Raw genomic sequence first — 14,433 nt, 5'->3', positions numbered from 1 at the left:
AATGAGTAGGATAAGGTTGTGTAATGTATATATTTGCTTCCTTTTACTTCATTATCATACACGCAATAGGTTTGGTATTAGTACTGTGGAATCATGTGCAATCATTGATCACAAGTACACGTTCAATGAAATGCATTTAACTGCCTCAGAATAATGTGGAGAAAGGGATGTCAAACCTTAATTAAATGACATGCAAGTAAACTATTTCAGTAAAACAAAAATACTGATAAAAAATAAACAGATTGTGGACATTGCATTTAGATTCTGTAAGTTATGTATAAGATTCACGTCTAGTCACTCACTAGTCTAAAAGAATTTCTAAATAGAGGAAGACGCGAGCTTTGATTTTCAATGAAAAATATCATACTATTGTAAACTTGAAAAATTATATATACTTAAACATATGCTTTAATACTTTGAAAGGGAGCTTTGCAAAATTTGTTAAGAATCGATTAAATGTAAAAACTTTAATGATCAAGTCTAATTGGTTGGCTCATAGCACATACTATGCTTATGTGGGATGGCGTCTGCATGGTTGATTTTGTAAATGTATTTATACCAGGTGAGAATTCTAGATACAAGGAGCCTCGTAGTGTGTATTTCGAAAAGAATTATACAAGTAACGGTATAATTTATGTGTTTTATTCTTTCCACTAATGTTTCCTTGGTATTTGATTGATAATTGGTTATATTGTACAAACTTTGCCAAATTGGCATGACTTTGTTTTAATTGTTGTTTTATTGTTTAATTGTTTTTGTCTTACTTGGAACATTACGAAGAGATAGGAATGTTTCTATTATCTTATTTTTTTCTGCCTAGCATTCTAGATAATTTAATCTATATGATGTGCAAAAACAAATAGGGTTTTTCATGTGTATTAATAGTAAGACTTTACACAGTTACTTTTAACACGCACAACGGGTGCCACATGAGGAGCATGATCTGCTTACCCTTCCGGAGCACCTGAGATCACCCCCAGTTTTTGGTGGGGTTCGTTTTGCTTAGTCTTTAGTTTTCCATGTTGTGTCATCTGTACTATTATTTGTCTGTTTGTCTTTTTATTTTTGGCCATGGCGTTGTCAGTATGTTTTCGATCAATGAGTTTGACTGTCCCTCTGGTATCTTTCGTCCCTCTTTTAAGAGTTGTTTTATCAGAAAAAAATATTAATCAATAGATCCATTTTATAACAGAACTAAATGTGGGCAACATAGTTTACCGATGTTCAAATCTCATAAATCAATTTAGAAGATAAAAATCAAGGAAACAAACAAAAACTGAGGAAATCACACGAGTTCAAAGTAGCAAGACCGGATGCGTCGACAGGATAAGCGTCTTCTACTTTGCATGCATCAACCTACATGTGAATTCACAGTCAGTTAAAATTTCACAATCGGCAATGGATCCTTATCGGTTAAACTGCAGATCGGACGACTTGTTTTCTTTTTAAAGATTTAAGCCGCAAAAACATGACGCTAGTGTGTTTAGTCACAAACACATCGTATCAGTAAACCAACTTATTATGGTGATCGTAAAACTTATGTTGTGTCGATTTCAGTAGTTCCTCCATATAACTCTTTCAGTTCATTTTTTTATGTGGAAAGGAACACAATTGTCATACTGATATAAATCCATGAACAAGATTAGCAGACCAATCCTATATACATTTGTAAACATAATCCCTCTAGACATAGAAAGTTAATTAACAAAAAAACCGAACTCCAAGGAAAATTCAAAACGGAAAGTCCTTTATCAAGTGTCAAAATCAAAAGCTCAAACACATCGAACGAATGGAAAACAGCTGTCATGTTCCTGACTTGGATAAGACATTTCTTTATACAGAAAATGGTGTATTAAACCTGGTTATATAGCTAGCTAATTTTCTCACTTGTATGACAGTCGCATAAAATTCCATTATATTGACAACAATGTGTGAGAAAAAGAATGTGAAAAAACCTAAGACTCCATCTAAAACCCATCTTCGCTAGCCAAGGGTTACGATCCATTTCCCTCCTCTCCACCTTTGGCAGATTAAGCCAACATTTGTGATAACAATGTTGCGCCATCTATCGGTAGATTAAAGTCACGCCCATTCTGAATGCATTATTCTTGACAAATGGTAGCACTTGAACTCTTCAATTTGGAGGTAAAACCACGGTAGCGTCTAGATTCTACACACTTGGTAAAGCAGGAAACGAAAATATACGTTGACATTCATGCATTTGTGCAAGAAACATACACAGGAATTTCTATTATTTGATTAAAAACATTCAAATTGTCACTAAATATAGTCGTATGTTTAGGGATGTAACGACTTGTTGCACAATAAGCACGTGGCAATTGTTTACATACACTTTCTACATTTACACGTGATCATGTTATAGGCACTTTTTGATTGGATGCAGCGAGTTTCGACTGCAACCAATGAAAATCATTACCTTGTGTCTCCGAAATTCTATCTCAATCCGCCAAGGGTGGAGAGGAGGGAAATGGATCGTAACCTTTGGCTAGCGAAGATGTCTAAAACCGGGATGAAAGCAGGTGCTCTAGAAAGGGCACTCGTCGTGTTATATATTGCAAGATAAATGTCGATGATAATTGAATAGCTAGTATACCTTGCATTGTTTTCCATATTAAAACAATACAGTTCCAAATCAGTTATCTTTTACTAGACCAATGTCACTCTCTGTAACTTACAGTCTACATCTAACTTTTACAATCTATGTTATCTTACATACAATATTACAATTTCATTCATGTATCAAACCTCATTTCACAGTGGGTTTTACATTTATAGCCCTCTTTAGACAATGTTGGATATTCTTAGCTGAGTGTAAAACTATGTTTTCGAGCGTGTTGTTTCCCTTGCTGAAACAAATGTGCAATTCCTGAAATATTGAATGTTTATAAAAAGAAATTTCGTTTTTAAGTATAAAAGATATGCTTATTATACGATTAAAAATCAACCTTTTTTTTGTGTCGTTAGCATTATTTTTATGATGACAGAATGAAGAAATACATTCATAAATTTGCTTCTGCTTTATTTGATACCCGATCATGAAGACATCCTATCAGTACAAAATGTATTGTATGATAATACCTTATTTTAGATTTTCTCTCTAAACGTTAGAAACCTCTTACTTCTTTCAAAATTTGGAACTGACTTATTTAATATGTAACATTATTCCTGTATACTTATCACATGTACTAATACTCCGAATTCAAAACGGTGGCTTCCTGTAATTACAGACAGGTCAATCGTGCATTTTATCCCTAAAATATATGACGTCGTTCATCCAACGTCATCGTTACATACGAATTGAATTAGAATTACCAACACTATGTTAAGAACTCTTCAAAGATGACAGTTATTTGAATTATTACTCATTTGGTTTATATTTCTTTTTTTCAGGCTGAGCTTAAACGTTTGTATACCCAACTTCAAATATATAAAACACGAACAATGAGAAAAGACAATCCGCATATTTCTAAACGAAGAGGAGGCAGAAAACAAACACATAGGAGATTTTCATTACAGGCATTCCATCATAAACATAGACATCACCATAGTGACCATGATCACGAACACGAAATGTCGAAAACACCCGAAGAATCAACGAACAGTGCCGAGGCTGTTGCACTAACATTTGAAAGTGCGTGCGCGAATCGTTGTGACGGTGACATTCATGATAAGGAGACAAAACCAAGAGAACAGTGTACAGTCACTTTTAAAATGGGCCTCAAATAAAGATTTTTAAACTACATCTATATTTTCTACAGAATTTAACAAGTGCGCATTTGACAGTGATCTGTACTTGAAATACGGCCAAGGAGATAGCCTTATAAGCTACATAAGAAGAGATATGTGTTAGTGCGCGGTTTGATACAGTGAAATGTTAGTAGGAAAACAATGAAAATACCTCACGTGATAGTAATGGAGCAGTTTGAGGTTTAAGGACCAGAAAGCAAACACTGTCTCAACCAAACAATATTATAAAATATTTATGATTGGCTAACAATGTCCTAAACAATGGAAATTCAACAAATGGCGTGACGTTATTTTCATTTGGGGTACGAACAATGAAACTACCCGTATTCATTTAGATTCTATACGGCGAATTATGTTTGACTGTTCATATTGTACTTCAATTTTCTGTGTAACTGTTATAAATTAGGTATTTGTTCTTGAAACGTAAAACTCGATGAGCGGTTGTCATGAAAAACACATTTCAACTTCAAAAGTGCCATATCCAAGGCAAATGTGTTTCTACTATCAACTAATACATTAGCTAACATGATACTTAAACTTTTCACTTTAATATGAAAGATATACTTAATGTGGATGCAATAACAAAATTAATATCAATGCATTTTTCTTAGCACTGATTCGGAATAACTGTTGGGTATCTGAATATCTATAAACGTTTCGTACTTCGATGTCTCTTATAAAACTTGAATTTCAGGAAACTGCAAACTGATGTCATGAAATTTGATTTTTAAAGAACATTTAATGGGTCACATAAGTCTTTTTGTTTAATAAAATTAGAATTATCGAAGCAAATCTAAAACGCCCCACGTCGATAAAATAGAATACAAACAATAAATATTTGTTTGGCTCACCAAACACCTTTGCTAAAGATCACATTAACCGACATTACAATTCACACGCAAAGTTGGTGAGTCTGCCAATACAAATTAAATTTTTTGAAATGGTGAAATAAATAAACAAAAGTATCAGATACTGAACTTTACCTCAAACAATCGAAAGATTCAAAAAAGACCTCTACTTAAGTTCGGCTTAGTTACACTTGGAACTATCAATTATTGTGCCAAAATATTCCCATATTTCATACACGACTTAATTATATAGTGCCATTTTATCATTAACTACTAAGCAGTATACAAGGTGGTAAACCTAGGTTGTGGGAGGTAACTATTACAATCACTTGTACTTTTGTCCACCATTTTTCGTACATGTGTTTTAAGCTTCAGAGTAGCACAGATTAGGTATGTTATGAGTTATCTCCCGTATCCTAGGAAAACCTCCTTTATTTCAAAACGGTTTTTACTAATAGCCATTTACTTTTGTAAAAGATTTCATGAAATTTACTTTTAATAAATCTTATTATATTAATAATGGAAGGTATTTTAAAGATGTGTGTGTTTATTTTGCTTGTATGTATGTGTGCGTGACTGCAAGATTTGGTATTTACATTGATCGAAAAGATAAGAATGACATATACTTCTGTAAAAAAGAATCATATGAAATTTAAGAGAAAACTGAACATGCGTTTAAGCTAAAAAATACAAATTCCCTTCGATAACTTATTACAATTTAGAATAACTTTTGATTTCGTGAATACGTATTTATTGATATAGTTTCTGATTTCATTCATATTAGAAGATGGTTAGAGTTATTTCCCTTTAGGTAGATTTTCAGTTTAAACACTAACTTTATCTAAGGCTGTAAATCTATGATAGTGTTAGTGAGTATTCTATGATAACAACATAACATAATTGTTATTGACCTAAACTTGCTCTGCAACACCTGGTCATAATAGTTATCTATTTACGTCATGTCTTTAAAGTTAAATTTGCCGTGAATAATATAGAAAAAAATCCGACTAGCTGTGAACAATCACAAAAATGTGCGATAAAAACTTTTCAAGAAAAAAGGGAAAAAGGAAGGAAGACTTTAAGATTGATTGGAAGAAACTAGTATTCTTGTAAAACGTAAAAATAAAAAATAACGACAGACTGCTTGGCTAAGTATGAACAGAGTCTACTAACTGTCAATCGATTATATTTCTCTTTACTATAAATAGACCATGGAGGGTTTCTACAGTATATCGCTATGTATATATATATATTACCAAATCTCCTTCCTTTTCAGCTATGTAAGTAAACAAATATTTTGTAATAAAATTATAAATTGTTATATTATACCATTGTTTGACTTATTGTGTTTTTGTTGTTCAGAAAATGGGTAAGATGGATAGACGGATAAATGGAAGATACATTTTCGATTTGAATAACAGTTTTTTAATTTAGATTTTCAATGGTTTATAATTTCATCATTTATTTGACCTTTAATGAGGTAGACCTTGGGTATGGGAGACAACTCTTAAAAATGTATTGGAATTCATTTGTGCATTTTAACTAACCGATTATTGAATCAGTGACCAAGCATTTATGTTGTTTACATTTTTTGATTAGAATGATGCAGCCGTATCTAAGATAATTGAACCAGTATTGAATTTTTTTTTAAAAGCTGAAAAGGTAGAAAATTCACATTCATACATGAAATGCATCCAAACTTGAAAAAGGGTGAAATGAGAAGTTTTGGGAATGACTGACTTTTGTCATTATTTAGATAAAATTTTGAAAGGTTTTGGAAAAATTGAACCGGGAAAAAATGGATTAAGTAATGAAGTTATCTAGAAGAAATGATCTGAACAACCATCCTAGTACAAGCTAATGCTAACAGATAACCTACATCAGCACACAGAAGGGGGCCTCGGTGGCTGAGTGATCTAAGTAGTCGGACTACTGTATCACAAGTCCATCAATGCTGAGATTGTGAGTTGGAATCCCGCACGGGACAGGTGTTCTCGACTCCAATCTTAATGACTAGGATTGTCAGTTTTCCTACCGAAGGTCGGTGGTTCTCTCAGGCCACTCCTACTTCCTCCGCCAAATAAAAACTGACCGCCACGAAATAGCACAATAATGCTGAAATTGGCGTTAAACACCGATCAATCAATCAATCAGCTCAAAGAAAGGATTTGAAAAATGACAGAATGAATTTAGCGTCTGTTGACTCGATGACAAGGAGGTTTGTAGTCTGGTGGATGAAAACCTACGTTACGTATTATAATGTTAACATGTAAAATCGTCCCAAGGGTAATCGTCCCATAATGAATATTTCTGATTTTCCGTTTAAATTTGAATACATTTATTTTTGGCACCAAACAATTTTCAATAAAGCACACAAGTATAATGCAAAGAGAGATTGTAGAAGGTTTTAAAGAAAAAAAAATCTATTGTTCTTTTATCTGTTAGCCATATTGTATGTTGTAAATTTCAGGCGGTCAAATTCCATGCAAGTTTGTGATTTTTAAGGTAGCACAATACAAAAGCGACTAAATTTTATCAAAATTTCATTTTCAGCTGTTTTTGTTACTTCTTAATATTCAAAAACCACAGAAGAAAAACTTATTTACATATCTTGCACTGTTAATGAGTTTTGATGATAATTAGTTTTGTAAACAAATGCACGTGTCTGACTGATACAAGATAGGAACATGTGGGCAGTACTATGTGGTTAATCAATAGAATAAATCACCACTGACCAGCATTAAAATAACAGTTATGAAAAAGAGGTGGATTAGGGATTTATGGAAAAATGAAGATAATGAATTCTAAATAAAAATACATTTCTGTATTGGAGCTGCCAGGAGAAAAAACAAAACAACTATTTGGAGCTATAGAGGAAATCAAAATATAAATGTACAGATATTAAACAAATATAATTGTACAACAATAAATGTTGCTGATGTTTATACTAGAATTTCTTGAGGAGAATGTTTAAATATGAATTCTTTTTAAAACAAAATACAAATTAGATATTTCATTTTCAAACTGCAAAAAATGAAAAAAATCTACTTTGTGTAAAACACCATATTGTCATTGTATACAATTATAATTCTAGAAATCCCTCACAAGGATCCTCTAGACTGACCAACTGATCATTTTGTGTACACATGCATAACTTACTTTTTGTAACAATGCAAAAAACAAAATATATCATTTTATGTACTAAAAGAATAAAATCCATATTGAAAAAAGTAAATGCAATGTGTAATTAAACTACTGAGATCATTAATAGTAAAGGTTTATCATGGTGGGCGGAGTTTTGACCATATCAGTAGCAACTAACTTACAGCAAGGTCAATAATGATATAACATCCCCGCCAGATCTGATTTTTGATGCATAGGGTGTGCATTTTCTTTATATATTTAGAATTGCTGTATTGGAATGCTTTCTTGCTGGTCAAAACCTAATTGATTTATGATTAAAGGCCAATCCTGAAGTATCCCCATGATACATGTGTGAATTATATTGAAGTTAATGGGGTACAAGTAGGAAAATCCTTATTTATTCAATTGTGACAAATTCATTTTTGTCATGAAAATGTAGTTTTAAATGAAATTAGCTCCTAGATGGGTGCCCGTATATGCCTGATTTTCACACATGTTGTTTCTTGACCAGTTATCTTCAAAAGTGTGTCTCAGATTTCCAAAAACATCAATAGAACAAAGTTTATACCCAATTTAATTTAGTGATCTCTTATGAATTGAGGTTGCAAACTTCATTGAAGGTTTATTAGAGAATGAAATACAATAGGAAAAAATCTGAGACACCCTTTTGGAGGTCAAACTGTGTTGCATAAGAATCTATAAAATATTTTGGGATGGTATGAATAACAAAGAAGCTAATTTCATTCAAGTGTGGACATCACAATATAGCAACTAATTACATAATAATTAATTATGTAATAATCATGTCATAATGAAATAATCACCATTTGAAAGATTAATCTTTCTTCTTTCTTTTGGAACCTTATTTATAAAATTTAAAGCTGGATGAAAGAAATTACATCAGTTTAAAGTTGTCTGATTGGGGGTGAAAAAATCTTTGTATTGTGCTACCTTAAGGTTTGTAAACAATTATTGTGTCAACAAATTTTTGCAGGAATCAAACTTAATCTCTTCTGGCTAAGTTGACAAAATTAAATGTGTTATCTAATAATGCAATAATTTTCTACTTGTTTAAAAATTTGAACCATTAATTTACATTCAGGCTATAAATATCACCATGCCATTTCAGACATACTTTAAAATATGTGTCTACTATAGTCCAGCAGATTGGTGACAAATTGTGGGTTTGATGATAAAAGCACCAAATTTGGCATGTTAGCAGTTCTTTGTATTTCAAATAATATATTTCAAAATGGCGGCCTTTTTTCAAGATGGCCGCCATAAAATATCAAAATCAACATTTATCATTTATATAAGGTAAAATTTAAGGGCAAATTTGGGATGATAGTAGTGCTGGGTGTTTAGAAAATATAAACTATGAACCAAGCTTGAAAATTCAATATGGCGGCTTTTTACAAGATGGCCGCCACAAAAAATATGAAAAAATTAACAAATTTCCCTTATTTTAGTTCAAACTTGTCATGTGTGTAGTGCTGGGTGCTTCGAACAACATAAGCTATGGACCAAACTTGAAATTTATAAATGGCGGCTTTTTCCAAGATGGCCGCCATAAGATATCAAAATCAACAAAATTCACTTATAGAAGGTTACAAAGTGTTTTGTTTTGACGTATCTTCAGTAAAACATAGTGCCCTATAATACCTAGTGTATGCCACATTTATATACTAAAGCCAAACATCAAAAGATTTCTGAGGATAGTATAGAAAATCGTAACTACGGTACCTTTCTTGCAGAACAGTCGTCTACAACGAGGGATCCCGTATAGACACTGGCGTTATTCCAATATTTAAGCTAGACTTAACTAAAATGTATACTTTTCGACTCGAACAGTTTTCTGTGTGATCAACTGGAAGAGGACATAGTAATGATTTAAAAATTGCAGTAATCTCAGGCTTGCCAGACCATTAACAAGGCTTCTTCTGTTTAGTTGCAATTTAACAAGCAACCGCAACAATCTGTTTGTATGACATTGATACTTGAAAAGCTGCACATTCAGGTAGTTCAAAAAGACATGATGTAGGCAGAAGTCTTTTCAATAGTCATTCAAAATATAATTGATAATCGTTTGGCCAAATATTCAGATAAAGTCGAGTTATTTCATTGAGGCAAATACGACGCTATCCATTTCAAAGTTACTTCTGTTTTATTTCTCTATTCTTCTTTAACATTTAATTCAACTGAACTAAAACCATCTCATAATGTATATAGGCCTTCCACTGGATGCTAGGACTAGAAAAGAAGGTACTACATGACAAAATGTACAGTTTACGTCTGTCGTTTATGAATGGTCCAATTATGCATTTATCTACTTTACTAGAAGATTCCTTTTATGAAACATTCAACATTGACCAGAATATGTGGTTCCTCCCGCGAAACCTGTGGTTTTTACAACAGCAGTCGTGAATAATATAGACAACACCAAGAGTTCAAATACGTCTGACGAATCATTACACAGTACGATAATTTCCATATTTCAGCTTTTTCTTAGTCTAACTTTGCAAATTCGTCATAACCTTTTGCTTTGAAATATATGTATTTCACTTTTAATCTCTGGTACTTTAACCAATATATTATGTGCCAGCACAACTGTTTTATTATATTGATATAACTTAGTATATATTTTACTATATAATAAGATATATCCTTAATACTAACTAAATATAACCATGCGTATCATACTTGCATCTAATAATAAACTGTTAATGGACACGCACTATGTCAATTGTCTAACCAGATATACATGTATGCCAACCTGGTATAATTAGTCAATTGTATAACTATATCCTCACATGGTACAAATAAGTTAACAAAATGATAACACAGATGTCTTGAAGCAGATGATAATGAAAACATTAAATATGTCTGGACAGCATTCCACGCATGTAGAGCCAAGACAAATGGTCTTCCGCCTTTATATATTAGTCCGCATGCACCAATTGTCCAGGTAGAGATCAAATCTGTCACAACGATTCGACATGCCATGAATACAATCCAGCAATGTGTTAATTTTTTCCGAGACATGTACCTTGTGATCAATCGTTTTTTTGCTTTTGCAAAATCGGAACAGTGGAATTGGGCAAACTTATTTCTAGCAGAACAAAGAATAGTTTTGTTTTAGATCTTTATATAGAAATAGCATAGAAATTGCATCGTTGAAAACCTTATGTGATTAGTTAGAAAATAGTGGTTGAACAAGTGTTCAATCAAGGAAACATTATACTAAATGAATAGCAGATTTTCTTTAGAGGCTCTTATGCATCATGAACAAGATATTTCCATGAGCTTACAGTAGGTGTACTTTTCATTCTTATGCAAAGATCCTGACATAATTACTCTTGAGGAACGAGACCCTGGTGAGAACTATGTAATATTCAAAGAATGGAGTAATAAGACGGACACTGACAGTCCACTTAACCACAACTGGTCTGTGACAATAAAGATTGAACTAGACATTTTGATTTGAGATCATACAGAGAATGTTCCTTCTAGGTGAATAAAGATTCCATTAAACTGCTTGTTAATTTGTGATTTGCATTTTCCCACCCAAATTATGGCTTCCTGAACCCGTGAGCGATATTATGTCATATAACTTTACAGTTTAAGTGTTGGAAACGTAATTTGAAAATGGTAACCGTAGATCAAGCCCATGAGTAGAATTACACACTTGTAAAATAAGAAGATGGGGGCAATCGGATTGACCATCAATATCGCATAACTGCTGCATGTAATAGTGTTTTGTTTAGAAATGAACATAGTAATTTACAAGTTTCAATCCACCTTTGAAATAATATAACGTGATCAGGTAATTCACATGATGTTCTACACCAGGAACGGGTTAAAAGCAAAAACACAACATTCTCAAAGCATGTGAAAGCTTTAGGCGGGGGAATGTATCAGCCTTTTACCCAGATTGCTACTGTGAGTGAATGCGGATGGCGTATACCTTCTTGGACATTTATCACAAAGGTATCAGCCTCTTGTAATGAGGTAATAAAATGTTGTTGACAGATATAAAACGGATGTCACGGTAGATGAAAATGCACGAGGACAATGATGGTATGTACGGTCCTGTTTAAAATGTGGTGGGCAGTGGGGCAGACACTAAATGGCCTGTCCGTGAGAAACATTATTAAAACTGTTGTGAAAATATGTTGTTGTTTAGATAATAAAAAAAGATGGAGAAGATACTTAGGCACTCAAAAATCATTAGTAAAACAAAACAAGATGTGAACAAAAAAAATCAAAAAAGGACTAACACAAAACTAAAACAATTGAGCAAACCAACCCCAAATAAAAACCGGGGATGATCTAATGTGCTCAAGAAGGGTCAGAAGGTCCTGTTCAAGAAGTGACACCTACGTAGGTGCTCTTGTTTAAATAGATCGATGAATCATATCCAGTAATTAGGCATATATCATATAAAAGTTGATTTATAAATATCTCTTTTCTAACACTTAGAATTCACAAAATATCAAACTTGACTCAATTTTGTTCATTTTCACTTTTTGGTGGCCGTTTTGAAATTTTTCCCCATTTCGAAAAAAAAAGGGAGACTAATGTAACGTCATGATTTACTAAAAACGTTGGATTACATTTTATATGTTTTTAAAAGATTTGGTTTGACTATTGTTAGCTTTAATATTTACATTGTTGTAAAATTTAGACTGATTGGCAGACATCTTGAAAATGGCCGCTATATTGGATTTTCCAGAGTGGGTCCATGATAGCTTGAATTGACTACCACATATATATATACAATTGTGCAAAGTTTCATGCTTTTATCATCAAACCCACAATTCTTTTAAAAATATGCACGAATCAGCTGGACTACTACGCATCTTAACAGTCATGGATATTCCTATTGGGAACATATACAAACACACCCAATAGTATATGCCTACCAGTGTTTTCGGTCGTTTTTAAGGGTATCCCAGAAATGATCATATTCAATATACCCTAAAAATAAAATGCAACGGTGAATTTAGACAAGATTTTAGCAGTTAATGCATGGACCCCAACCCTTTCAATGGTGTAAATGTAAGAAAAATTAAACGAGAGAAAAGTTTTTGGTTACCAAGGCCTACCCCCTTAAACTGTTCTGATCCGATTGTCATTGATTAGACTTTTGAAGATAAACGAAATCAACGAAATCACGTTATAAAAAACTACACAGAAAATACGATTGGGCATCAGGAATCTCACCAAAAACGTGAGTGGGGAGCAACTGAGGTGTCCTGGAATGGCCAGCAGTTCGGCCTAGTCAACTAGTTATTTTATACCTGTTAAAGCATGTAGACAATAAATACCCTGTTATAAGGCATCACTCGAAATTTCATTTGTCGAACCCAATAACATGTCCAAATTCTTAGACCATCGGTACATGTATACTCCCTTACCATGAACCCTGACCTAATTTGAAAATGTTAATTTGATGAACGGTTTCCAGGTGGTAGAAAAGAACGAACAATAGAATAAAGAATGGAAACTGGAAATGTGTCAAAGAGACAACAACCCGACCAAACAGCCAATGCATGGCCACCAAAACAATACTGCTACCGGTATACAAGGTAACAGCATAGATACAACACTTTGATACAAACCTCGTGGAGACCATTCACTCTCACTTTGTATAGTGATTCAAAAAACAAAAGTAAAGGGGATTTAAAAGACAATAATCTGATGATATATCAATATATTATAATGCATTTTTCAAATGCAACAGGAACATTGACATTAATGTGTATGAATATGTATTATCAATGTTAAAGCTACCACTAAAAAGATTTCTGTCAATAAAGCTGAAGACAGTCGTTTGTACCTACAATCTATGTGTACCTTATGTTAAGACCGCTATCTTGATGAAATGTATATGATTTCAAGACAACCTTCTGGTTAATAGTTATAATAAATGAAAATAAAAACATCATATACTTAATACCGTGTCGATGCACCCTATATTGCCCCCATTTTGAGTTCACGCGATACCCTCTATTGTTATGGTCCCGCCACCGCGGAGGGGGCATTAAGTTTTACCCTTGTCCGTCTGTACGTCCGTTCGTACATACGTCTGTCCGTCGAACGTCCCAAAATTATTTCCCGTTATCTAACTTGAGTTTCCCTCAAACAAATGTTATGAATCTTATACAAAATGCTTATAACCACAAAACACAGATCAAGTTCGAAGATGGGTGGCGTCACTTTTGCCTTTCTCGAGTAATGTCCCTTTATATATGGAATAATTGGCAAATTTGAAGTTTCTGCAATCTAAATTTACTTTGCCACAACCAAATTTTCTGAAACTTATACACAATGCTTATTACTACCAAACATAGATCAAGTTCGAATATGGTATCGTCATTTTTACCGTTCTCGAGTTATGTCCCTTCGTAAATGGAAAAATTGCTGAATTTGTCGTATATTTACAAGCGGGTGCATCTGTATCCCATGGACACATTCTTCTTTTATGTATTCTGTCTTTTCAAAATCGATTTACTTATTTAGAGTATCGGAAAACAACGATTTCCTCTAACTTGTATATATGGTTGTCTAGATTATTCCATAAAACGTATATATTCGAACATGATCTTCCTGAAGTTGTATAAACTCAAATAAGTTATAAATTGGTATTTTTTGTCTTGGACTCTCTGGCCAG

The 14,433-nt window shown here is 33.1% G+C and overlaps 1 protein-coding gene across 1 annotated transcript in view; it reads left to right on the top strand.

Moving 5' to 3' along the window:
* Positions 1-5,942, top strand: part of LOC127717776 (probable G-protein coupled receptor 158) — a 45,602-nt gene extending 39,660 nt beyond the window's left edge. Inside the window, exon 10 of the mRNA XM_052223610.1 lies at positions 3,412-5,942. Within this exon, the coding sequence (XP_052079570.1) occupies positions 3,412-3,747 (336 nt within the window). The 3' untranslated portion in view covers positions 3,748-5,942. The remainder of the gene's footprint in view (positions 1-3,411) is intronic.
* Positions 5,943-14,433: the final 8,491 nt, after the last annotated feature.

Source organism: Mytilus californianus, unplaced genomic scaffold (assembly GCF_021869535.1).
Source record: "Mytilus californianus isolate M0D057914Y unplaced genomic scaffold, xbMytCali1.0.p SCAF_10, whole genome shotgun sequence".
NCBI classification, from domain to species: domain Eukaryota; kingdom Metazoa; phylum Mollusca; class Bivalvia; order Mytilida; family Mytilidae; genus Mytilus; species Mytilus californianus.
The sequence above is the reverse complement of the archived record's forward strand: the minus strand, read 5'-3'. Positions and strand labels throughout refer to the sequence as shown.